This window comes from Boleophthalmus pectinirostris, unplaced genomic scaffold (assembly GCF_026225935.1).
Source record: "Boleophthalmus pectinirostris isolate CB_2022bp ecotype Guang Dong unplaced genomic scaffold, ASM2622593v1 HiC_scaffold_18, whole genome shotgun sequence".
Lineage (NCBI taxonomy): Eukaryota > Metazoa > Chordata > Actinopteri > Gobiiformes > Gobiidae > Boleophthalmus > Boleophthalmus pectinirostris.
In genome coordinates this window covers 11,344,073-11,370,907 of record NW_026571133.1, presented here as the reverse complement: position 1 = coordinate 11,370,907, position 26,835 = coordinate 11,344,073, and the positions used below count along the sequence as shown (strand labels likewise).

General features: G+C 40.3%; 3 protein-coding genes across 3 annotated transcripts in view; 1 reads left to right on the top strand and 2 right to left on the bottom strand.

Annotated features, from left to right (window-relative positions):
- Nucleotides 1-26,835, top strand: part of dock4b (dedicator of cytokinesis 4b) — a 279,898-nt gene that overhangs the window by 143,857 nt on the left and 109,206 nt on the right. The window contains 3 exon segments of the mRNA XM_055153283.1: nucleotides 4,133-4,257; nucleotides 6,301-6,460; nucleotides 11,854-11,963. Of these exon segments, the coding sequence (XP_055009258.1) occupies nucleotides 4,133-4,257; nucleotides 6,301-6,460; nucleotides 11,854-11,963 (395 nt within the window).
- Nucleotides 16,004-20,318, bottom strand: LOC129408928 (leucine-rich repeat-containing protein 9-like). The gene is given in 4 exon segments (XM_055153704.1): nucleotides 16,004-18,646; nucleotides 18,648-18,839; nucleotides 18,841-20,045; nucleotides 20,048-20,318. Coding segments are annotated over 4 exon segments (4,311 nt in total).
- LOC129408927 (leucine-rich repeat-containing protein 9-like) lies at nucleotides 20,740-25,056 on the bottom strand. Its single transcript, XM_055153701.1, has one exon. It carries the CDS (start codon nucleotides 25,054-25,056, stop codon nucleotides 20,740-20,742), a length of 4,317 nt encoding a protein of 1,438 aa, XP_055009676.1.

Here is a 26,835-nt window from a genome sequence, read left to right as displayed (position 1 = left end):
AGTGTTTTGGCAGTGAATTACTTTGCGTATCAGCATATCATCATATCAGTGTTGTCAGGTGTCCACACAGTGCCAGATCAGATCTATACCCAAATGAATTCTTGGGAGCTGGTGGCACCATATCGTTCTGTCTCTGGAGCCGTTTTCAGTCGGGTTAGTGTGGACGAACACTGCACCCACAACAAAAATGACTCAAATACGTACTAGTGTGGTCGGGGCCTAAGTTAAGAAAAACCCATGTTGTTGAGTAAAGGCAAGATGGATACGTTTAATGCCATGCTGGGATATTCCAAAAATAACAAAACATTAATCAAAACATCTCTATGGAGACAAGTGGGTAGTGAACCCTCCATCAGAAAAGTTATACAGTTCACCTTTAACATTGAGCAAATATCTGTATTTGTCCTACATTTAGGAAAAAAAAAGAAAAAAAAGTCCTTCCATTTCGATAGACGATGCATTCCTCAGACATTTTTCTTGCTAAATGACAGAGCCCCCCTCAGGGCTTGACGTGGTTGCTATGGTAACTAATACAGTACCATTTAAATGGGAGATGTTGCAGACGGCTTGAGCATACTTTCGTCTGCTTGTATTTACATATATAGTACAGTGGTGGGTGTAAAATGCAGGTTAAGTGAGCCACCTATCCCTGTTGGTAGAGAGAGACAGAACAGGGGCAGTTCTTGTTTGGGTCTGTGAGGTTTTCTGTGTGGTTAGACCGATAAAGAGGAAACAGTGACTCCAGCTCCCCCCAGCTCCTAACTAAGACAGATTTATGTCCAGCGTCTAGAGTCTTTGTCTGTGTCTGCCCATAAAAACCTCTCACCCAGCCCGTCTGTGGAGCTCTGCCCTTGGGCTAAACATCTCAGCTCTCCTCCCTGTTTTTTTTTGCACAATTTTTTCTCTCATTTTCTCTGGATTTGCACCAAAACAGAGGCAGATTTCCTGTTCATGCCTTCTCCTTTATTTTCTTACTCTTTTAGCTTTACTCAACATTTTAAAATAATGTCAGATGGGCAGGAGCCTGTATACTTTATTCTATGAGATTTATTGTATAGAATAAAAAAAAATAAATGTAATAATAATAACAATAATAATAATAATAATAATAATAATAATAATACAGCAGTAAAGTTTAACATGCATATTTCCTGTTCATGACTTCTCCTTTATTCTTATTTTAGCTACTTGCATCTATATGCATAATTCTTTGGGGAATTCACTGTTTTTGAAAGAAATAACTAAACTGAAAATCCACAAATGTTGAAACTTTTTAAGCATGTTTTTGTTAAGAACTCCCATTTTAATCTTGTGGCTTAATGTCCTTTGAGCTGACAGCGACTGAACCTCTGTTTTTAAATAATGAGTAATAACATTTTTTATTTTAATTAAACTAAATCCTTATTTCATTTAGGCTAATTCATTTGGATAGGCTTAGCAGTAGCAGAGATATTCAACAACCACAAAAAGGCAAAACATTTACATTTGAAAAGTGAAAAGGCAAATTCTACTATAGATTTCTGCCCGCCCTCCACAGTTTTCAACTATGGGCAGATTAAATAAGAACACAACTTATTCTCACTTCCTTTTACACAAAATGAGGCTATAGGCACTCCCCTTGTTTTTGCCCTTCAAATTATACATATAAAATATCCTACACACTTTCATACATTATGCAAAAAAACAGCTAACTACAAAACTCATATTACATTTGAGGTAAAAAAAAAAAAAAAGAAAAGAAATATATGCATATATTATTTTTTGTTATCTTTTTCCATATCTATGAGCTTCAGAGTGATTAAAAACTAGCAGTGTTGCTATGGAAATTAACAAAAATATTATATGTTATTACATCTTTTTGGTGAAAAGCTGGAACCTGTGAACATAGTGACTCAGTTTTTTTTGTTTTTTTTACTATATTTAGTCATGACTTATGTATCTTCACCAGTTTTATTCCTTTTTTGTAAATAGGCAATAGGTTTTAGATTACATATAGGCTACAGTAAGGCCTTTAATTAGATCACAAATATGTAGCAGAATTATTAATATGACTTTCTTTTGCATTGTCCCTTTAATAAACAAATACAAATACAATACAATACTTTAAATGCACATTAAAAGTTGCCTTGGATCCAGAATACACACTTCATCAGTCTCCCAGTTTTCAGATGGGCATGACTGACAGGTGGATTAGCCAGTCAGGAACATGCATGGTCTGTCCTATCAAAACAAATATGGCTACTTACGAGGAAAAAATTAAGGATCTAAAATCACAAATTTGATCTTGTTTGTAAATTATAGTTGACCAGTGACCAGTTGTTTCACATGTATCACTGAAACATTTATTATTATATTTTGTATTTAATTAATTGTTTAATTAATTGTGTTTTGTTTCCTCTCCTCACATAGCAGCTCCAGCTATTCAACCCCTACTTCCTTTATTTCCTATTGTACATTACACGCCCCTCCCATGTTTTTTTCCCCTTCACAACAATACGGCTCATGTCTAAACCTTTTGTACAGTAACAACAATATACAAAGCTTGCGTTTCCATGGATACACATTTGAAAAGGGGAAAATCAGTGTTGACCCTGGAGATGCAGAGATATGATGGGCCAGACATGTGCTCACTGGGGCAGTATGGAGACGAACCCACTTTACAACTCTGTCTGACCGCAGCTTTGGTTGCTCCGGAAACAACCCCATCCTTGTCTTTAGCTTACCCACAATGCATTGCACTGTTTTCACTTCCTCTTCGGGGAGAAATAACGGTGTTCTGTTTGTGTTTTGGAACTATAACGCCATTTGCTTCATTGTTTTTCGGAGGAGGCTAACATGAGGATCTAAAAATAGTTTTCCTTGTGCAAATAATGTTTGAAAAATTGAAGAAGTTGTGGTATTCTGTGAATAAAGAGAAGATAAGTGCAGTATATAGATACAATGTGTATACTTGTATTATATAAGAAACATTTTGAGCATTAATTTAGTTCTAATGCTTAAGTTAATTACTAAAAGATAACATTAAAATAGGTCATAACTAATAGGTATGTTACTTTGTTGTATCACAGCCCTGAATAAATGAAAAGATAATTACTAAAAAAAATAAACCTAAAACTTACAGTAAAGGTGCACCAGAAAACTCTTCTGATAGAGTATCTGCCACTTACTTGTCTCCATGTAGATGTTATTACTTATGTTCCATATTAACAGGCAGACTGGCGCCACCTAGTGCCTCCAGAATACACTAGACGGTTCGCAAAAACCTCGGAAGTGTGAGTTCGGGCACCAGCCAATCAGCAAAGAGCTATACATTCTGTGTTGGCAACGATTCCTGAGATCGAGGATTTAAAGCTGAAACAAAGAGAATGTTTAGTGAGTTTTATCAAGGAGAAAGATGTTATTGCCTTTCTTCCTACGGGATTTGGGAAAAGCTTAATATACCAGTTAGCCCCGTTAGCGGCGCATTACATACGTCAACCAAATATCAGCAATTGGTTAAATGATAAAAAGTACCCACCTACCGCCGAGCAAACGAATTCTAACGCTGTGAGGTCAGATGGTTTCTACAAAGTGAAACTGGCTGAGGAATCAGGCGACCATATTATAGCATTACACACATCTATTGTCATGGAAACAGGTGGAACCACACGGCCAAGACACATCTGTGGAAAGCCGACCTCACTAGTAGAATGCACATTTTTCATGTGTGTGTTTTTAAAGCCTGTAATTAAGTTAAAGCTCAATAGGTTTAATACTGCACTGTGGATCATTACTGGCAAAGCAATACTATTTCCATAAAGACATCCGTGTTGTGGAATCCCAGGAAAGTTACACAGCGCATTTTATTCAGCATAATAAACTGAATGCAATCCAAATTGACATAAAATGCCATATTGTAATATTTTAACCTGTACTTACATGTAAAGTGTCCATGCAATTACCCTTTTCAATTGAACATGCATACAGGTCCAAACCTTGACCCACTCTTCATTGAACACATCCTCTGTAAATGTAAATCGGGTTCATCCCTGTCATGATAAATTACACAGTAAACTGAAGCCAAGGAAAGATCATTAATAATGCTTTCTTATCTGCGTAACATCTGCTGACCTTTTGGGTTCTTGTGGTGCAGGCGAGATGAGAAATGACCTTTATATCACTCTGGAGAGGGGCGAGTTCGAGAAGGGAGGAAAAAGTGTTGCCAGGAACGTGGAGATTACAGTGTACGCTCTGGACATCGATGGACAGATACTCAAGGTAAGAATATAAAGGTTTTACAGAAATCAATATATGCTGTAGACTTTGGATACTGTCTTTATTATGCACCGTTTTGCTTAGACAACAAGAAATTTATCTTTTTAGGCAGCACTTATAGGGCCTATATTATGCTGATCTAGGATATAAATAATCTTGTTTCCTTATTGCAGATACAGCTGGAGTTGTGTTTTGTTTCATTCACATGTTTAACACACAATACTGCATATCTAGACTGTATTCTTCTCTCAAACTAAAAAAAAAAAAAAACTCAGGAAAGGCTCCACTATGTTTTTAAACTCCATACACCTTCACTAGAATAATATGGATAATTTAAGACCAAGAATTGCCACTCTGTCTAAAGTAAAAGGTAGCTGTTAACTTGAAAACTACCGCTTCACAAGGTGGAGCAGATAATTTTGATCTTGAGAGATGTAGGCTGAATATAAAGGATTACTAGCCATGTGTGAATAAAACAAACACCACTCCAGTTATGTTTTTGATGAGGAAACAACTTTCTAACATGGCTACAAGCTCACAAGAGTCAATTTTGCATAGTACCTTTAAGGATGGGTCAAACAAAAGTATACTGATTTATTGCAGTAAAAAGAAAAAAATGAGCAGGAGTAGACCATGACTAGACCAAAACTAAACCAAGACTAAACTAGAACTAAACCACACCTAGAACAGGGCCAAACCAAATCTACACAAGGGCCAAATTGGGCTCAAACCAGGACAGAGGTACACGCACCTAAAAATGTAGTATTTTTTATTCACTGTGTGTCACTTATTTAAAGCAAAAACTGAAATCCACTGACCCAGATGAGAAGTGAGCGCCTCCCCGGTGTATTTCGGTGCAGCTCTGTGACAGACTCGCTGTGTGGTTTTCCTGTACTGCTTCGGCCTTGGACAGAAAATAGACTCAGAACCCTACGCTGCTGCCCGCCACATGGCACGCTCCCTAGTAACGCCCCTAGTAACGCATGTAAACACACAAATGAAAAACTACGCCGCGCTTTCTTTCTTGGTATTGCTGGTTCATGCATGGAAGGCCCCAGTGTGTTTTTAATATATTCCTGTCACATTAATTCATTGTGCTGCTGGTCACATCTCCCACCTCCTGTATTGTGTAGCCCTCATTTCCTTTTCACTTCCTGTCTTTTCTCTCCCAGAATGCACCTGTTATGAGAATGCTGGTTATTCTGCATGTCTATTATTGACCACTGACAGTTTCATTGTTTGATTTTGTAACTTTCTGTTGGTGAAATCAACAGTTTTGTCCTTTGAGGTGACTGATGTTTTGGTTTTAAGGTCTACAAAAATAAATTGAAGTGGAATGAAACCTGACCACGACCCAAGGGCTGTCTGTTAAAGCTCTAATTTAGACCTGTGGTGGTACGAGCTATGGCCACTATGCATGTTTTATTAGGTCTCTAGGACTTTGGGTCTGTCAGAATGCAATGGATAAACGCTATAATGTCAAATAAAACAGAAAACCCACCCTAAGGTAAATGTGTTTATTGACCTGCCAGGACATTCAGTCTGAAAAGTGAAGGCAAATTCATTTTTACTATATTTCATTTTTAATTTCAGCATTAGAAAACGTTTTTGCTCTACAATAACAAAGTACGGTTACTTGCTTATTGTAGACATTACTCACACTGGGGATAGTAACCAACTTTTACACTATAAAATAAATTACTAGGAAATAAGAGTAAAGTTATGGTGTCACAAAACTGCTAAAAAAAATGAAAGAGAAACTGCATTGAAATGTGTACAGTAGACAACAATTGTACTGTTATTTTCAAAATAATAGTACACATCGCACACATTCTAGTAATTCCAATGAATAGCTCTTGTTTCTTTTCGACTTTGCTCACAGTGGGAATGGCAACCAACTTTTACACTATAAAAGAAATAACTCAAGTAGAAGTAAAGGCATAGTGTCACAAAACCACTCTGTGATTTTAGGCTATACAGAATAAATTGAATTGAAATTGAACTGACCCTGTTGGCCGACTTTGTTTCTGTGTCTCTTCCTCTCAGAGTCAGGTGGCGGCTGGGTCAGGAGAACCAGGAGCAGACGAGTACCACTCTCTGGTGCTGTACCACAACAACAGCCCCCGCTGGGCAGAGCAGATCAAACTGCCCATCCCTGTGGACATGTTCAGGGGATCCCACGTCCGCTTCGAGTTCAGACACTGCTTCCAGTAAGTGCCAGTCTATGAGTAAGGACTGTTGCTGTAAAATATATCCACAGTTCTTAAACTTTTCACACCATGTGTCAGCGTACACAATATTTTACCTTCCTGGCTTCACAGGATATTTCTGATTCTTAAAAATGCTTTGTTTTGAGTTATTCATTCACTCCACACTTGGTGATGATAAGCCTTTCCTATAGCCACAGCTGCCCTAAGGTACACTGATGGAAGTGTGCCTGCCAATCTGCGCCACCTGCCCCTCTTATCATCACCAAACGCTTACTTTCATTTAGATTACAAAATGCTTTGGTGGGGAAAAAAAAGTTCTCTATTTTTATTGGGAATGCTATGGTTAAAGTTAAATTATAAAGGGAAAAAATATACATAAAACACTCGCACAGTTTTTGCTCTTCAGATTATACATGAAAAATATCCTACACACCGTCATACATTGTGCAAAATAGCAGCTAACTGCAAAACTCATATTACATTTGAGGTAAAAAAAAATGTATGTAATATATGCATATATTATTATTATTTATGTTTTTTTTATATATGTATGAGCTTTACAGTGATTAAAAACTAGCAGTGTTGCCATGGGAATTAAAAATATTAATATAAATATTACATATTTTGACTGGTGAAAAGCTGGAACTTATGAATATAATGACTCAGATTTTTTTTGATGACGATAAGCCTTTCCTATAGCCGCAGGTGCCCTAGGGTAGACTAATGGAAGTGTGGCTGCCAATCTGCGCCATCTGCCCCTCTCATCATCAGCAAACAGTTACTTTCATTTAGATTTACAAAATGTTTTGGTGGGAAAAAAAAGTTTTGTATTTTTATTGGGAATACTATGATTAAAGTTACATTGGAAAAAGAAAAAAAATACATAAAATAAAATAAAATAAATATAAACCAGTGTTTCTCAACCTGTGGTATATGTGCAATTTGCTGAATTTAGAGCCAATTTAATCCACAGTTTGTCTTCCTGTGTTTTGAATTAGTATAGTCATTGTAGTCCTATTGTAGATATGGCTTAGCCCCAGTTTCGACCTAGACCTCGAATAGTCCTGTTTTAGATCTGGTTTAGTTCTTGTTATTGGTCAGATATTTTATTTGGAGGTACTTGGTGTGAAAAGATTGAGACCCACTGAGAAACATCAATACATTCTGTACTGAAAGAATGGAGTTGTATTCTCACCTGATTTAATATTTTTAACTTTTTTGTTTGAATGGATTTTGAGGTGTACTAGCATGTTCATGGTTCATTAGCAAAGAGAGCAAACTGAGAAGCACACAGCAATGTCAAAAGCTGAAGTCAGTTCCCATTTGAAAAATAGCTTACAAGCTTTTTACGAGACTTTGTAAAACTTCTAACCTGCTAATGACCTAAAACTATAATTATGGACTGGCTTTTGCACCCTTACCTGCGCTCTATATTTCCAGGACTTCAGGGAGCAGCCCCGAGACTCTGTTCTCTCATAACAAGCTCATATTATTCTGCTATTTGCACCAGAGCCACGAGCCTTGTGAATGTGTGCAATAGATATAGCAGCCTTATTACTGCTGGCAGTGCTGGCACCACGACCCAAGGGCTGCTTATTAAAGCTCTAATTTAGGCCTGTGGTGGTACCATCTATGGCCACTGTGCATGTTCTATTAGGGCTCTGGGACTTTGGGTCTGTCGAAATGCAATGGGTAAACTCTGTAATTTCAATTAAATCTGAAAACCCATCCAATTTGAATTTATTGGTCTGGTTAGAAGTCCAGGGTTGAACTGAATTATATTGACCAAATATATTATATAGTTTTATTTGTTATGTACAGGCAAAGGCTAGAAATTGGTAGAGTAGCCAACAATTGCACAATAGGCAATCTAAAACAATAGTACGCTAATAAAAGTAAAAAAAGTTGTAACCCAAATGATTACTCAAGGAACGGTAAAAAGCAATGAAGATGTTATTGCTTTGTCTGGCATTTTTCACAGTATGGCATTAAACCTTACTTTCCTCTCTGAGGCTAAACCAGGCCAAGTTACTGGTCAGGTTTTTGAGCAATAAAAACACCTGTAATTGAATAAATTTTAGGTAGAGCAGTTTAATGTCATACTGTGTAGCATTCAAAGCAGAGCAATGACATATCCATAGAAACGAGGAGGTGACGGACTCCCAACCCAAAAGTTCCATTGTGCACCTTTAAGAAACACAGTGTCAACTTGTAAACTTAACTCACAGTGGGAAAAGTATTGAAGAGCAAAACTGTTATACTGTTATTATATTTTACTCAAGTAGGTTTTAACATATGGTGTAGAGCTCTGCACCCGACGCAAAACAGTTCAGCGCGGGAGACGTTTTGAAAGCTCATTGCGGGCATGGGTGGGAGGGATGATAAACTGCAGTCTCACAAACTAAATATGAGTGTAAAGTAAAATATACAAATGATTAAAGTGTGTCTGTCATACATCATTTGTGCTGGATATTGTATTTGGCATTAATAAAAACATTTTAAGCAGCCTAAATTTGCAGACGTGGTCTAATCTCGAGCACATTTTTGACAATTTCTTTCTGCTTCTCCGTGTTTGATGGAGCTTAAGAAAGCGAATGTCCCCATCTTGTGGGATTTGCGGGCGGGAGCGGGACAAGGTATCGCAGATGTGGGAGGGAGCGGGACTGCACAATGTGGGTGCAGGCGGGAGCGGGACTTTAAATTCTGTCCCGCACAGACCCCTAATATGGTGCAAGAAAATTAGCCAGGCTGGCGCCACCTAGTGCCTCCACTCAATTTAATTTTTCTCCAGCAATTAGGTCAGGAATCAAAAAACACTAGACGGTTTGCAAAAACCCCGGAAGTGCAAGTTCGGGCAGCAGCCAATCAGCGAAGAGCCATATATTCAGTGTTGTCAACGATTCCCAAGATTGAGGATTTAAAGCCAGAAAAAAGAGAATGTTTGGTGAATTTCATCATGGGGAATGGTCATTGCCCTTCTTCCTATTGGATTTGGGAAAAGCTTAATATACCAATTCGCCCTGTTAGTGGCACATTGCATACGTCACGACCAAATAGCAGCGATTGGTTAAATGATAAAAAGTACCCACCTACCATCGAGCAAACAAATTCTAACACGGTGAGGTCAGATGGTTTCTACGAAGTGAAATTAAGAGAAACCGCCTGATGAATCAGGCTATAAGAAAACTACTCTGCAAGGATAAATTTCTTCAAAAAGTTACACGATATCTAGGGATGCACTGATCCGATACTGGGTTTGATATTGACGCTGATACTGAAACATTTGGTCAACTGCATATCGGCTACCTATATCGGTTCAGCCAATATCCTGGTTGAAAATATAAATGGATGTAATAAGACCATTAGTGGTTATAGTCAAACCAGAAAGTCTCGTAACGTTTGAACTGTCACACAACGCTGTTCTGTAGTTACTTTAGAGATAAATAACAGCTACATTTGGATCAGGTTGTCTCATTTGATTTTTGTTTCAAGGAAATAAATGCTGTTTTCAGTTTGTGCGTTGGTATCGGTTTATATCTGGGATTGGCAGATGCTCAAAGCTACAGTATCAAAATTAGTATCGAAAGTGAAAAAGCTGAAACGCCGCATCCCCATCGATAACTGAGCAAATGTAACTGACATCTACCCACCTCTGTATTTCAAAGCACAACAGTCTTTTCAATAATACAGTATATTCACGCTCTCACAGGATTTGTACGGTTGCATTTCACACCACTTGAATCTCCTCTTATCTCTCTTCACCTGGGGCTCTGTGATTTTATCTTTTTAAGTTCAGACCTACCCGAGACAAAGCATCTTTCATGGAAGCTGATTTCTGGTGATGCAAAAATGTATTACAAGTTCTGATACAACTTGTGGCTGTCTCCCGGGGGCTAAACAACACACTGGGTAAATGAACACCGCTACGGCAAAGAATTGGAAATGTGCTTCGACAAGAGGGCCACTGTCACATCCTGCTGTGCCCACATTAGCATAGCGCACAAACAGCAGAGGAATCAGTTAGCTCCTTTTCATGATCGACTTACAACTCGCCAGCCAAATTATACCCCTGTTAGCGGAACGCGTAATTGATTTTAGAAGCTTGATCTTGATGAGTTTTTTTGTTGTTTTTGGTGGTTTTCTACGCCGCTAAAAATGCGCTGAGTTACAGAGAGAGTGTAATTATTTTCCCATAACATCAACGCGAAGAGAAGTTGCTGTTTGTGATGTTAATAATGCACAGCCAGGCTCATTTACACAAGCCATTAGTGAAAGCTCTATTAAGAGTTCATATAGTTGGGATTTAAAATAACCCCATGTTTAGTATTGATTAAACATTGTTAATGCATATTTATCATACTGTTGTAGCTGATAATATTTACAGTTTTGCATTGGCCAGACACTCAGTAATTAAATAAAAAAAATAAATAGTGTGTAGTAATGTTATGTAATTATTTCTAAGTAGATGTGAGCTATGGGAGTATGACTTTTCAAATGCTGTTACAAAAATACTAGTAAAATTTGAATATCACTTTTACATCAAAATGATTTTCAGTAGATACATTTTTACTTGATTTAAAAATAAATTAATAAAGGAAACAACAAAGGTATAGCCATTTTTGTGTGTGTCTTTGTGCTAGTGCCTCTGCTCAATTTCATTTCTCTCCAGCAACTAGGTCAGGAATCAGAATACACTGCAAGAACCCCTGAAGCTGTAGAGCGTGCACCGGCCAATCAGCAAAGAGCTGTGAAGCCATGACGTCAAACTCAAGCACCTGTCTGGGTCCCTTTTGTGGAACAGCACAACAGTAAACAAAGCAGTCGAGATGGATGTAGATGAAGCCCAACATTCTGTGTTGGCAACGATTCACGAGATCAAGGATTTAAAGCCGGAACAAAGAGAATGTTTGGTGAATTTTATCAAGGGGAAAGAGGTTATTGACCTTCTTCTTACGGGATTTGGTGCATTACATACGTCATGACCAAATAGCAGCGATTGGTTAAATAAAAAAAACTACCCGCCTGCCATCAAGTGAACGATTTCAGCTGATGAATCAGGCAAAATTTTTGAGCCCGTTTAAGTGGAATAATTGAACCAAACATTTGATGGCACATTTGAGGAGATTTTGAATTGTTAAAAAAATTATAATAATTTTAAAAAACTGTACATTTTTTACTGCTATCCCTACCACTATCCTAGTTTTTGTCTCTTTCTGAAATCAAGGAATTACTTTAGATGCCACCATATGTAACACCACACCCTGATTTGTTGACATTTACCATAATTTGACCTTTTGACATATTATTATTATTATTATTATTCCCAGTATTAAATTGTTCTATAGCAGACGTTTGGTATCTGACCTTGTATTTCTGCCTTATTGTTTGACAGCTAAAGACAAGGGGGAGAAGAAGCTGTTTGGATACTCGTTTGTGCCTCTGATGCAGGAGGACGGCCGGACGCTTCCAGATGGAACCCATGAGCTCATTATACACAAGGTAAGAGCAGCTCCTCAGCACAGGCTCTGGCTCTGATACAGAAATCATGCAGCCCTTTCACAAAGTCCTTGAATATAAGAACAATAGATCACACAATGTAGTTATTTTTGCTTGTTTTTGTTCCTTGCTTCTTTGTGTTTGTCTGTGATGTGTGTTCCTGGTGAGTTCTTTACAAACTCATCTAAATTGATTTACAAAAGATGAGCAGGCAATTAAATATGCTTTATGTCGCCTTTCTGGTTGTTTGTCTGCATGGACATGTGATTGTCAGATCTGTGGAAAGATGACCTCCCAAACAGTAAGAATGCTATAAAATGTCTGTAATTGATTAGATGGAAGATAGAGAACGTTAGGGTTGGGTATCATTAAGAAGTTGCCGATACGATACATACCGCGATACAGCTTACATTTCGATACGATATATTTCAAATCGATTCGGTACAGTTCAGTAAAAATAAAGGCAAAGTCATGACTGTGATACTAAGTCTTTGTTAAATCACTTCTTGTGCAAAGTTCATATAAAATACACTCATTTTAATACTCAAAACTTTGAAAATGTCAAATGTGTCGCATAAAAGAGTTTTCTTCCACTAAACAAGCAACAAAACTCTAGCTGTAACAAAATAATTGAGTAAAATATACCAAAAATACTCTTGTTGATATATCGATACAAGAGTCACCAATATCGATACTATATCATCAAATTAAACAATATGATACATCGATATTTCAATATTTTTGCACAACTTTAAATAAGGTTAATGCCATATTGTGGAAAAATCCAATCAAGGTGATGGAGAAATACAAAAAAAAATAAGAGGACATCTCTACCAGAAAAGTCGCATTGTGCAGCTTTAAGGCCATTGAAATTCTGTGTGTGATCATTGATTGTAATTGATTGATTAATTTATTTCAGTCACAGGTGTATTCTGACATTATTTCACAGACAGTCATATTTAACACACACAAACTGAAAAGGTGTAGGCTGAAGCTTGAGCTTATTCTGCCTTCACCCTTTATTCCTTTGTCAGAGCGTCATCTTGACACCAGTTCAACAAACAAATCAGTAACAGTACAACAAAGTACTACAACACAAACTATCATAATTCATGTATCTGCCCAGAATTAAACATTTAAACTTCTTTATAAAGTGGAAGAGAGTGGTGCACAGTTTTAGGTCTTCTGTACAATTATTCCAGAGCTCCAACGCCCTTAACAGGTATGTACAAAATTTCATAATGTTCGTTCTGATTTTCTTTTGGATAAACATGGCCGTACCTCTGAGCTCATATTGGCTGCTTTGGATTTTGAACATATTCTGTTATGATTTTGACAAGAGATTGAGAGATTGTCGTTTACTTAGAACATGATTTTCAAAGTGTAAAGGTCGACTAAATCGTAAACTTTCAGAGTTTGAAGGTTTATAAATAATGCATTGGTTGGTTCATTGTAAACTGATAATGCGGTTGCTCTTATTGCCTTTTTTTGCAGGGTAAAGACTGGATTTGCATTACTCTTATATGTATTTCCGCAAATCTCAGTGCAGTAGGTTTTGTAGGCCGTTACCAGCGAGTCATATATAATAAAAAATCAGATCAGTTTGTTTGCTAAGGTGTTAAATGTAAGTTGATAGGACATTTTACATCTCAAAATAAAAAGAAACATCATCCCTAAAATAAGTGAGACCTAGATCCAGTCCAGAATCTAAAATGATAAAATATGTCTTAAGTAGGAAAGTAACATTTTTGGACCCTTCATGTTAACACAATTATTTAAAAAGCCCTTCAAGCTTGAACCATAACAGCTTTGATAGTTATAATGTAGAGTTTAGCCTAATAACCACTCTGCAGTTTTTACGTCACCTCTGTCTATGTGGTCCAGTCTGGTACAGCGCATCATTAAGTGAATCGTGTGTTCTCAAAGGCACAGTGCAGCCATTCTGTTATTACTCTGTTGTTCTTGTTTGTGCATCTGCAAAACAAGCCCACTGAGGTCATATTACCAGGTTGTCAGACTTAAAGATGCACTATGTAACTTAATTTGGTACTTTTGTGTCGCCACGAGGCTGTTATCACTTTGCCAAGAATGATAGATATAGAGCTGGGACATATAGAGGAAAAAAACAACAACATAATGATCAGTCTTAATTAGGGGTGTAACGATATCCAAGTCTCACAATACGATATCGTCACGGTATGAACCTCGGTACGATATTTATTGTGATATCATGGAAAAGCTCACGATATGGTGGGGAGGCTCACGATTAGGGATGTAACAATATCCAAATCTCTCGATACGATATTTTCAAGATATACATCTCATGGTACGATATTTATTGCGATATTTTGTAGAGGAATATGATCATTTTTTCTCTTAAAATGCCTTGATAAGACTTAATCCAAAGAACTAAGACTTAAAAGTGCTTAGAATTGTTATTACTTCATGTAGTCTACACTGAAATGGAGCAAAGGATCATGGTCTATGCAGTTCCCTCTGTCTTTTTTTTTTAGCTATTGCTGCACCATAACTTTTCATTTAAGCAAAGAGACTTTAATTCGATATATTGTAACTATAGATATATTTTAACTTTGACAATACAATGTCGCAATATTCCGGTTATTGTTACATCTCTAGTCTTAATGTTTGATTCGAGATTTCGAGACATAGAAAGCAGAGGGTCAGGGTCACTACATTTTTTGAGCACCGATAATTCCAGAGAAATACACATTTAAATTTTATACAATAGATTAAATGTCCTATATTATGCAAAATGTATTCTCGTGAGCTTTTGGCCATGTTATAATGCTGTTACCTCATCAAAAACATACCTGGAGTTGTGTTTTGTTTCATTGACACATATTGGAGTTACCTTTTTTCTGTCTACATCTTCAAAGCTCAAAATGGCCTATTCCACTCCAGTTTTGAAGTTAATAGATACTTTTTTACTTTTAATTTAGTAGATATTGGCAATTCTAGGCTCTACTTAAACCGATATATGTCATGATTAAAAGGTTCTTGTCTTGTTGCAGTGTTTATCAGTCCGCCATTTCCGGAATAAAGTCCATAACAAGTGATAGTTTACTGATGTGTCTCATGCAAATGTTCACAGTTTTTCTCTCAGACATCTTTAGATAAAAGTAATCCTGTGTGAATTTGGCTTAATTCTAAACCAGTCATTTTGAGGGCAAAACACTGCTAAATGCTAAAAGTCATATATATATATATATATATATATATATATATATATATATATATATATATATATATATATATTGTACTTTTAAAATATCACTAGACAGACATCTTATTATTTGAAAAATGTTTATTTATTCATTTTCATTTCTTATTTTTAAAGATGCGGGGTGGCATTGTTACCTCGGTGCATCCTGTCACTTCCCATGCTGCTGTCTGGAATATAAAATATGAATCAAATTTCAGTTATGGTAATGCATCATAATTCAATATACATACCTTTGTCCTGTCAGAGAAGAATATCTCCAGGGAGTTGACAGATGTTCCTTCATGTGCAATTTTGTCATAAGCTATGCCATTGGTCTTGCACAGTTCCTTAAGCACTTCATCATCACCACGAAACTTCAGTTTTTCATTGTGGCTCATGATGGTCAGAGCAGTGGAGGATTTTACTTTTCAACCCTGTCCAAAGGTCTGTAAATAAGCTGCATATTGCTTCTTGTTTTGGTAACTTAGCGGAATTCAGTTAAACTGCTGAGAGAGCTCAAGAAATATGTCTGCTTCGGTCAACTGTCCTGTAGAAATGAACTTAGTGGAGCACCTTCCTACAGCTTATAAAGGTCAGGATAGAATTCTGAAACATGACATCAAAGGCTGTCATGGAGATATGCAAATTAGGGGCTGATAAATAAAGAAAGCATTTTTTAAAATTTTTTTAATAGGGTTAGCCCGATCCGATGCGGACTCGATCCGAATTCTACTCTCGTTGGGCATATGTCATAGCTAAACCAGTAATGGACTGGCTCCCTCCAGTTCTGCGCGTTGATCTCATCTCACTCCTAGCTGGATTACTGTGTTTTGTGCTTCTTATCTGGGATGGATTTGTAGCTGAGATGCTGTGGGGTCTCATCTGCAGCAGTCAATGAACTGTCCTGTCCTTGGATGAGGTTCTGCAGCCCTCCGCTCATGGTGGTTATGGTTCTTAAAGTGTTGCGTGACATAAGTGGCAACAGTCCGGACAGGTTTATCTCAGTGCTGAACTGTGGGCATGGCGAGGACTCTGTGTTGAGCAGCTCGGCTCTGGTCCTCTCCTCTACAGTTATGACTACTCCATCCAGAATCTGCAGCTGTGACAGGCGCAGAACCACGGCTGCTCTGTACACAGAGCTACGGGCCACAGGGTTGCCGGTCACACAAAGTTCTGTCAGTGAAGGGAGGGCTTCTAGTTTCTCCAACTCTGCAGTATCCTGCAGCTTGTTGGAGTCTAGGGAGAGCTTCCGTAGCTCTGTCAGGTGCTCCAGGTGGCTGAGCTCGCGGACACGGTTCTCTGACAGGGAAAGTTCTAAAAGTGCACCCTGCCCAGTAAAAGAGTTCTCGGAAAAGACTTTGATTAGATTTTTGTCCAGCACTAGTTCTCTGAGAAGGTGGAGTCCTTCCAGTCCCTCTACCTGGCTGATCTCATTACCTTGAAGAAAGAGTGCCTTCAGATTGGTGAGCCTGCTGAGCTGAAGATTGGCCATATTGGAGATGCCATTGTGACTCAAATGCAGCTCCTCCAGACTCCCCATCAGCGGCTCCAGGCTGCCAAAGGGTACAGCTTCCCCGTTGCTCTTGGTCTGTCTCTGCTGGCCGTAACCACTGGAGTGAACTTTGTTGTGCAGAAGCTGTCGTTTTGTCAGGTGAGCTTGGGCCTTCCGTCGTGGCAAGATGGACTCAATGTGGTTGTAGTTCAGACTAAGAGATTTTATATTAGGCAGGTAGATGAGGCCAGAGAAGGAGGTGAGGTTGTTGTGGTCCAGATTTATATGTTGCAGGGCGTCAAACAAGTCAGCTGGGGACAAATCAACCATTCTTATGGAGTTGGACACCATAGAAAGATTTGTAATTTCAGAGTACTTTGAATGGCCCAGCTTCTCAAACACCATGTCCGATGTTAATCTCCCACTAAACATGCCCTTTGCATTTTTACATTCAGTTTCTTCCACAGCGATGCCATCCAAAGCTTTCAACGAAGATATTTGAAAGACTACATAAATGCGATAATTTTCCAATTTCTCAACCAGTGGATTTCCATGCAAATCCAGAATGATGAGATTTGTTAATCCCTTCAGATAAAAGATATCCAGAGTTGTAGATATGTGGTTGTTGCCGATGTACAGCTCCAAAAGTGATCGGACTCTCTGAATCCCATGGAGAGAAGTGATGTGGTTTTTGTCCAGTGAGAGAAAAGTGAGGCTGGACAGCTGCTCCAAAACCAAAGGTTCTAGTGAAGTCAGTTGATTTCCATCCAAACTCAGTCTATTTAAAGAAGTGAGTTTCAATAGACCAGTTACAGTAGTGATGTTGTTGTCATTTAGTGAAAGTTCCTCTAACTTCAGACAGCAGTCAAGTCCTTCCACTTCGGCAATGTCGTTATCATTAAAGGAGGCCCAGCGCAAGTTTACTAGTCCATTAAGGTTAGACAGCTTTGAAATCCTCAAGCCATCAAGGTTCAGAGCTGTTATCTTAGACATCCAGTCTGGCTGAAGACTGTTCCACATATTGTGACTGAGTTCGCACAAGAAGTGGGCTGTAGAAAGCAGACTGAGGCTTCGTGGGCGTTCAGCATTTGTAGAGGAGTGCACTAAAAGACAAGTCTGTGTGATTCTTGTCTCTGCAGCTCCAACAGCCTCAGTAGCTTCCTCTTCAGTGATGAGTTCATCATCCAGGCGTGTGAGTGACTTCAAACCAGCCAATATGATCTTTCGAACTGACTTTGCCCTTTTCCATGGGTTGTGTCTTGTGTCCAGTCTTAATAGAACGGGTGTGTGTTTCATCAGAACCATTGTGTCTTCTCTGGCCCTGGTCAGCTTGTTCCACCGCACATCAAGGTCTCTGAGCTTTGGCAAGTTCTTCATTCCTTCGAGGGTAACCAAGCGATTAAAGCTGGCATCCAAAAACTCAAGATTATGCATGCTGCGAATGTCATCCAGCCGTGTGAATTCATTAAAGCTGATACAGAGGTGCCTGAGAGTTGAAATGCGACTAATTTCCTTCAGCTTGCTCAGACTGTTGCCATGCAAGTTCAGCACAGTTATCTGACTGGACATATTTGCCTGAGTCACACTTAGCAGCATCTTCTCATCCCTGCTCAACAGTTTGGGCTGTGCCTTCAGCACTGGCTCCATATTGAGCACTTCCCTGTCCACAACTATCTCACTGGGAGAAGTACTATTTTTCTCTGTGTTATACATATGGTTAGTCTTTTCTTGATTCGTATTGACATATTCAAAATATATGATGTACTCTGGTAGAACAAGTTCATTGTCAAATATGAACCATTTTCTGTCTTGACGACAGGACTCAGATCCGTGTGCTCTGGGAGAGCTAGGCACTTCTTTGGTGGTTGTTTTGTTTTTTGTGCCAGTGTTTAGGTACACAGAATGGGCTGTGGGGTAGTTGTTTTTTTCCACAGATTCACCATTTCTTATTGGTGTGCTGTTTCCAAGAAAATACTTTGGAAAGTATAACCCAGCCATGACAGAGAAGGCTATCATCCATAATATGGAAAGAACTGTGACTGGTGTCAGACATTGCGCTCTCAATCCGATACTGTTCACTGAAATACAGGCTGTTGGACAAAGGAATAGCCTCTTCTCTTCCTAGAGCCTTAAATTGTTCAGCAGTTTTAAAGCCATTTTCTAAAAATATGCAAAAGGTCCTCCTTTTCAGGGACTTTTGCTGGGTTAGGGACATAGAACAAGTATTCCAGTCTTTGTCTGTAATTCTGGGGAAGAGATGATGATTCATCATTGAGCAGCATCTGCAGTTTCTCTTCAAACCGAAGCCTCAGAGCAGTGTTGTGAATACGAATCACTTTGTTTATTTTTACTCCAGTAACATCATAGGCCCTGTAATCTGAGTGACAGAAGCGCAAATGAAGGAGGTCACAGCAGATAGAAAACCAGGGGTTGGCGGAACAGCCTTCCTCAAAACGAATGTTTCCAACACTTTCTAGCTCCATCAAGAGAAACTGGATTGCATATTCCACACAGCTTCTAACATGAGCAACCTCTCGCTCATGGAGTGCTTCCACTTCATCCATCTTTTTGCCCCACAGTGCCAGTCTCTCTCTTATTGAGGTCATTTTCAGGAGAATTCCTTCTTCCAAATTTGAATCTAGACTGATGCCATTATTTTGACCTTCAGAGTGTACTCTAACAGACGGGGCTTCCTCTGAGCTGAGTCCTGTAGATACTTTGCTGTCACCAGCCAATCGTGAGAGCTCTCGCTCCAGATTTTTGAATGAATAGGTTAACGTTCTGATTCTTTCTTCAGGGATCTGCAGCACAGTTTGCTTTTTCTCTGCCAGTTTGTGCACGGTCTCTGCCAGCATCCTCTGAACCGTGCGCACACGCATGTTGTAATACATCATTTTCTTTAGTACAGTAGACTCAGCAACTTCCTTGACTTGGCTGTTTGACACACTATAGGTATCAAGGCAAAGGAGGCCAGGCATGTGATACAGAATATGTGTTGCATAGTTACACAGCAGACAAACTGGGTTAGGACCTGAAGTTGGATCGTTGAGGGCTAGCTCTGTGAGTTGTGGTAAATGAGCAAGGTGGGTCAGTTCCTTAAATGATTTAATTCGATTTCCGGATAGGTTGAGGTTTTGTAGATTAACATTAGGCTCCAACAGACGCCCAATCATTTCAATGCAATTGGCAGCTAAATTTAATTCTCTGAGTTGTTCAAGGTTGTCAAGCCCCTGTATCTCACTGATGCAGTTGTTGTTGAGCCACAGGACTTGTAGATGGACCAGCCTTTGCAAATTCTGTATCTTGCTAATTTGATTATCATAAAGATAAAGTTTCTTCAGTTGTAAACAGCTCTCTAGGCCAGTAATATAACATGGCACTGAGCTACCCAGAGCTCACGGAGCATTGGACAGCCCTCCAAGCCTTCAATGATCTCCAAGCTCTGGCCGACTATAGTCAACTGACAAAGTCTGGGGAAAAATGAAAGTCCAACCATGCGTGGGAAATCAGAGAAGAATATCTCCAGGGAGTTGACAGATGTTCCTTCATGTGCAATTTTGTCATAAGCTATGCCATTGGTCTTGCACAGTTCCTTAAGCACTTCATCATCACCACGAAACTTCATTTTTTCATTGTGGCTCATGATGGTCAGAGCAGTGGAGGATTTTACTTTTCAACCCTGTCCAAAGGTCTGTAAATAAGCTGCGTATTGCTTCTTGTTTTGGTAACTTAGCGGAATTCAGTTAAACTGCTGAGAGAGCTCAAGAAATATGTCTGCTTCGGTCAACTGTCCTGTAGAAATGAACTTAGTGGAGCACCTTCCTACAGCTTATAAAGGTCAGGATAGAATTCTGAAACATGACATCAAAGGCTGTCATGGAGATATGCAAATTAGGGGCTGATAAATAAAGAAAGCATTTTTTAAATTTTTTTAATAGGGTTAGCCCGATCCGATGCGGACTCGATCCGAATTCTACTCTCGTTGGGCATATGTCATAGCTAAACCAGTAATGGACAGGCTCCCTCCAGTTCTGCGCGTTGATCTCATCTCACTCCTAGCTGGATTACTGTGTTTTGTGCTTCTTATCTGGGATGGATTTGTAGCTGAGATGCTGTGGGGTCTCATCTGCAGCAGTCAATGAACTGTCCTGTCCTTGGATGAGGTTCTGCAGCCCTCCGCTCATGGTGGTTATGGTTCTTAAAGTGTTGCGTGACATAAGTGGCAACAGTCCGGACAGGTTTATCTCAGTGCTGAACTGTGGGCATGGCGAGGACTCTGTGTTGAGCAGCTCGGCTCTGGTCCTCTCCTCTACAGTTATGACTACTCCATCCAGAATCTGCAGCTGTGACAGGCGCAGAACCACGGCTGCTCTGTACACAGAGCTACGGGCCACAGGGTTGCCGGTCACACAAAGTTCTGTCAGTGAAGGGAGGGCTTCTAGTTTCTCCAACTCTGCAGTATCCTGCAGCTTGTTGGAGTCTAGGGAGAGCTTCCGTAGCTCTGTCAGGTGCTCCAGGTGGCTGAGCTCGCGGACACGGTTCTCTGACAGGGAAAGTTCTAAAAGTGCACCCTGCCCAGTAAAAGAGTTCTCGGAAAAGACTTTGATTAGATTTTTGTCCAGCACTAGTTCTCTGAGAAGGTGGAGTCCTTCCAGTCCCTCTACCTGGCTGATCTCATTACCTTGAAGAAAGAGTGCCTTCAGATTGGTGAGCCTGCTGAGCTGAAGATTGGCCATATTGGAGATGCCATTGTGACTCAAATGCAGCTCCTCCAGACTCCCCATCAGCGGCTCCAGGCTGCCAAAGGGTACAGCTTCCCCGTTGCTCTTGGTCTGTCTCTGCTGGCCGTAACCACTGGAGTGAACTTTGTTGTGCAGAAGCTGTCGTTTTGTCAGGTGAGCTTGGGCCTTCCGTCGTGGCAAGATGGACTCAATGTGGTTGTAGTTCAGACTAAGAGATTTTATATTAGGCAGGTAGATGAGGCCAGAGAAGGAGGTGAGGTTGTTGTGGTCCAGATTTATATGTTGCAGGGCGTCAAACAAGTCAGCTGGGGACAAATCAACCATTCTTATGGAGTTGGACACCATAGAAAGATTTGTAATTTCAGAGTACTTTGAATGGCCCAGCTTCTCAAACACCATGTCCGATGTTAATCTCCCACTAAACATGCCCTTTGCATTTTTACATTCAGTTTCTTCCACAGCGATGCCATCCAAAGCTTTCAACGAAGATATTTGAAAGACTACATAAATGCGATAATTTTCCAATTTCTCAACCAGTGGATTTCCATGCAAATCCAGAATGATGAGATTTGTTAATCCCTTCAGATAAAAGATATCCAGAGTTGTAGATATGTGGTTGTTGCCGATGTACAGCTCCAAAAGTGATCGGACTCTCTGAATCCCATGGAGAGAAGTGATGTGGTTTTTGTCCAGTGAGAGAAAAGTGAGGCTGGACAGCTGCTCCAAAACCAAAGGTTCTAGTGAAGTCAGTTGATTTCCATCCAAACTCAGTCTATTTAAAGAAGTGAGTTTCAATAGACCAGTTACAGTAGTGATGTTGTTGTCATTTAGTGAAAGTTCCTCTAACTTCAGACAGCAGTCAAGTCCTTCCACTTCGGCAATGTCGTTATCATTAAAGGAGGCCCAGCGCAAGTTTACTAGTCCATTAAGGTTAGACAGCTTTGAAATCCTCAAGCCATCAAGGTTCAGAGCTGTTATCTTAGACATCCAGTCTGGCTGAAGACTGTTCCACATATTGTGACTGAGTTCGCACAAGAAGTGGGCTGTAGAAAGCAGACTGAGGCTTCGTGGGCGTTCAGCATTTGTAGAGGAGTGCACTAAAAGACAAGTCTGTGTGATTCTTGTCTCTGCAGCTCCAACAGCCTCAGTAGCTTCCTCTTCAGTGATGAGTTCATCATCCAGGCGTGTGAGTGACTTCAAACCAGCCAATATGATCTTTCGAACTGACTTTGCCCTTTTCCATGGGTTGTGTCTTGTGTCCAGTCTTAATAGAACGGGTGTGTGTTTCATCAGAACCATTGTGTCTTCTCTGGCCCTGGTCAGCTTGTTCCACCGCACATCAAGGTCTCTGAGCTTTGGCAAGTTCTTCATTCCTTCGAGGGTAACCAAGCGATTAAAGCTGGCATCCAAAAACTCAAGATTATGCATGCTGCGAATGTCATCCAGCCGTGTGAATTCATTAAAGCTGATACAGAGGTGCCTGAGAGTTGAAATGCGACTAATTTCCTTCAGCTTGCTCAGACTGTTGCCATGCAAGTTCAGCACAGTTATCTGACTGGACATATTTGCCTGAGTCACACTTAGCAGCATCTTCTCATCCCTGCTCAACAGTTTGGGCTGTGCCTTCAGCACTGGCTCCATATTGAGCACTTCCCTGTCCACAACTATCTCACTGGGAGAAGTACTATTTTTCTCTGTGTTATACATATGGTTAGTCTTTTCTTGATTCGTAGTGACATATTCAAAATATATGATGTACTCTGGTAGAACAAGTTCATTGTCAAATATGAACCATTTTCTGTCTTGACGACAGGACTCAGATCCGTGTGCTCTGGGAGAGCTAGGCACTTCTTTGGTGGTTGTTTTGTTTTTTGTGCCAGTGTTTAGGTACACAGAATGGGCTGTGGGGTAGTTGTTTTTTTCCACAGATTCACCATTTCTTATTGGTGTGCTGTTTCCAAGAAATACTTTGGAAAGTATAACCCAGCCATGACAGAGAAGGCTATCATCCATAATATGGAAAGAACTGTGACTGGTGTCAGACATTGCGCTCTCAATCCGATACTGTTCACTGAAATACAGGCTGTTGGACAAAGGAATAGCCTCTTCTCTTCCTAGAGCCTTAAATTGTTCAGCAGTTTTAAAGCCATTTTCTAAAATATGCAAAAGGTCCTCCTTTTCAGGGACTTTTGCTGGGTTAGGGACATAGAACAAGTATTCCAGTCTTTGTCTGTAATTCTGGGGAAGAGATGATGATTCATCATTGAGCAGCATCTGCAGTTTCTCTTCAAACCGAAGCCTCAGAGCAGTGTTGTGAATACGAATCACTTTGTTTATTTTTACTCCAGTAACATCATAGGCCCTGTAATCTGAGTGACAGAAGCGCAAATGAAGGAGGTCACAGCAGATAGAAAACCAGGGGTTGGCGGAACAGCCTTCCTCAAAACGAATGTTTCCAACACTTTCTAGCTCCATCAAGAGAAACTGGATTGCATATTCCACACAGCTTCTAACATGAGCAACCTCTCGCTCATGGAGTGCTTCCACTTCATCCATCTTTTTGCCCCACAGTGCCAGTCTCTCTCTTATTGAGGTCATTTTCAGGAGAATTCCTTCTTCCAAATTTGAATCTAGACTGATGCCATTATTTTGACCTTCAGAGTGTACTCTAACAGACGGGGCTTCCTCTGAGCTGAGTCCTGTAGATACTTTGCTGTCACCAGCCAATCGTGAGAGCTCTCGCTCCAGATTTTTGAATGAATAGGTTAACGTTCTGATTCTTTCTTCAGGGATCTGCAGCACAGTTTGCTTTTTCTCTGCCAGTTTGTGCACGGTCTCTGCCAGCATCCTCTGAACCGTGCGCACACGCATGTTGTAATACATCATTTTCTTTAGTACAGTAGACTCAGCAACTTCCTTGACTTGGCTGTTTGACACACTATAGGTATCAAGGCAAAGGAGGCCAGGCATGTGATACAGAATATGTGTTGCATAGTTACACAGCAGACAAACTGGGTTAGGACCTGAAGTTGGATCGTTGAGGGCTAGCTCTGTGAGTTGTGGTAAATGAGCAAGGTGGGTCAGTTCCTTAAATGATTTAATTCGATTTCCGGATAGGTTGAGGTTTTGTAGATTAACATTAGGCTCCAACAGACGCCCAATCATTTCAATGCAATTGGCAGCTAAATTTAATTCTCTGAGTTGTTCAAGGTTGTCAAGCCCCTGTATCTCACTGATGCAGTTGTTGTTGAGCCACAGGACTTGTAGATGGACCAGCCTTTGCAAATTCTGTATCTTGCTAATTTGATTATCATAAAGATAAAGTTTCTTCAGTTGTAAACAGCTCTCTAGGCCAGTAATATCCTTAACATGGCACTGAGCTACCCAGAGCTCACGGAGCATTGGACAGCCCTCCAAGCCTTCAATGATCTCCAAGCTCTGGCCGACTATAGTCAACTGACAAAGTCTGGGGAAAAATGAAAGTCCAACCATGCGTGGGAAATCAGAGAAGAATATCTCCAGAGAGTTGACAGATGTTCCTTCATGTGCAATTTTGTCATAAGCTATGCCATTGGTCTTGCACAGTTCCTTAAGCACTTCATCATCACCACGAAACTTCAGTTTTTCATTGTGGCTCATGATGGTCAGAGCAGTGGAGGATTTTACTTTTCAACCCTGTCCAAAGGTCTGTAAATAAGCTGCGTATTGCTTCTTGTTTTGGTAACTTAGCGGAATTCAGTTAAACTGCTGAGAGAGCTCAAGAAATATGTCTGCTTCGGTCAACTGTCCTGTAGAAATGAACTTAGTGGAGCACCTTCCTACAGCTTATAAAGGTCAGGATAGAATTCTGAAACATGACATCAAAGGCTGTCATGGAGATATGCAAATTAGGGGCTGATAAATAAAGAAAGCATTTTTTAAATTTTTTTAATAGGGTTAGCCCGATCCGATGCGGACTCGATCCGAATTCGGACATTATGGTCCGGTCAGGTATCGGATAAATAATATATGTGTATAACACACAGGACACACAGCACACAACAGTTTTTCTGAGGCTCGGGATTTGCTCAGGGACGTCCAGTTAGCTCGACTGTCTGTCCGTGCCGTGCTCAGGCGCTGTTACCTTGGGTTCTGTGGCCCTTGTTCACACCTGTGCGTCGTTGCACGTGTGCATGTTGCGCAGTGGAGCTACCGCTTTTAGCGGTGAGGGTCTGTTCAGGGGCATGGAGTGTCTATTGAGCGGTGGGATTGATGTTGCGTGGCGTGCTCCACGGTGGGTTTGTTGATGTGGTGGCGGTGCGGGGGAGTGGGGGCGGCCGGGGACTGCCATCTCGTTTTTATTTGGTAATATCTTGTATTATTTGGATATCATAGACCAGGGGTGCTCAATACGTCGATCGCGATCTACCAGTTGATCGCCAAGGTCGTGTGGGTAGATCGCCGTGTCTCGTCTCGGAGTCGCGTTTGGACTCAGTCTTGTCTCTCACTCAAGGTCTGACACTCAACAAGTGCGAACATATTTCATTACGGCCGCTGCTGTTGGTAATAAACTTGTACCGGGGTGCAGGAGCGTGTGGGGCGTCTCAGTGCAGCCCGCAGAGACTCTACGGCACATCACAAATACACACGCTCCCTATGCACGGCTCATCTGCAACAGCGTGTGCCCTCGTGTACCAGCGTGCATCACAGGGCAGGTTAAACTTCCTAAACATCCTACCTGTCCATCTGGCTCACGTCAGCACGCCGCCCCTCACCTTTTCATGCTCTCGCTCCTTCCTGCGTACAGCGAACACAAGCCCCTCCCACAGTGCGCGTTGATTAGAAGAGCAAGACGAAACGTGAAGCAAAACCGAGTGTAAATTTGTGTTCCAGTGTTGGCACAAAGCAGGTCTACAGCATAGAGCAGATCTACAGAACAGACCTACTGCCACATTTGGCTGAAGTTTGTCTAACAAAAGTTCACAAATGCATCTGTGTTTGTCACGATGTGCGTTTGGTTTGGTAAACGTGCAGAGGCTGGTAAATATCACTGCAAAACCCCTGTCATAGATGAGCCTAAATGTTTCAAATGTAATGCACATGCTTCGATATAATATAGAATATACAAACTCTAGATTGTGCAGTCTAGTCTCAGGGTCTGATCTGATTCTGGTCTGGTACCTGTTTTGTCCAGTGCATTAAGTTTACTAAGTTACACATTCCAAGACCAGACTGTGAAAAGTCAAGATTTTCAACTATGATGGTGAATGGCTAGAAAATTTAATAAAAAAAGCTTTGGAAATTAGATTTTTCACAAGTTCAGCCCAAATACTACACATTGAAATAAACACAATCTGATCCCCCCCATACATCCTGGATCTTATTCTTTGCGCTTTGTTCATTTTATAATGTTTCATAGAAGTATCGAATTGGGACTCG

Coding starts and splice junctions, on each gene's coding strand:
- LOC129408927 (XM_055153701.1), bottom strand. CDS start 25,056: ATGAGCCACAATGAAAAACTGAAGTTTCGTGGTGATGATGAAGTGCTT.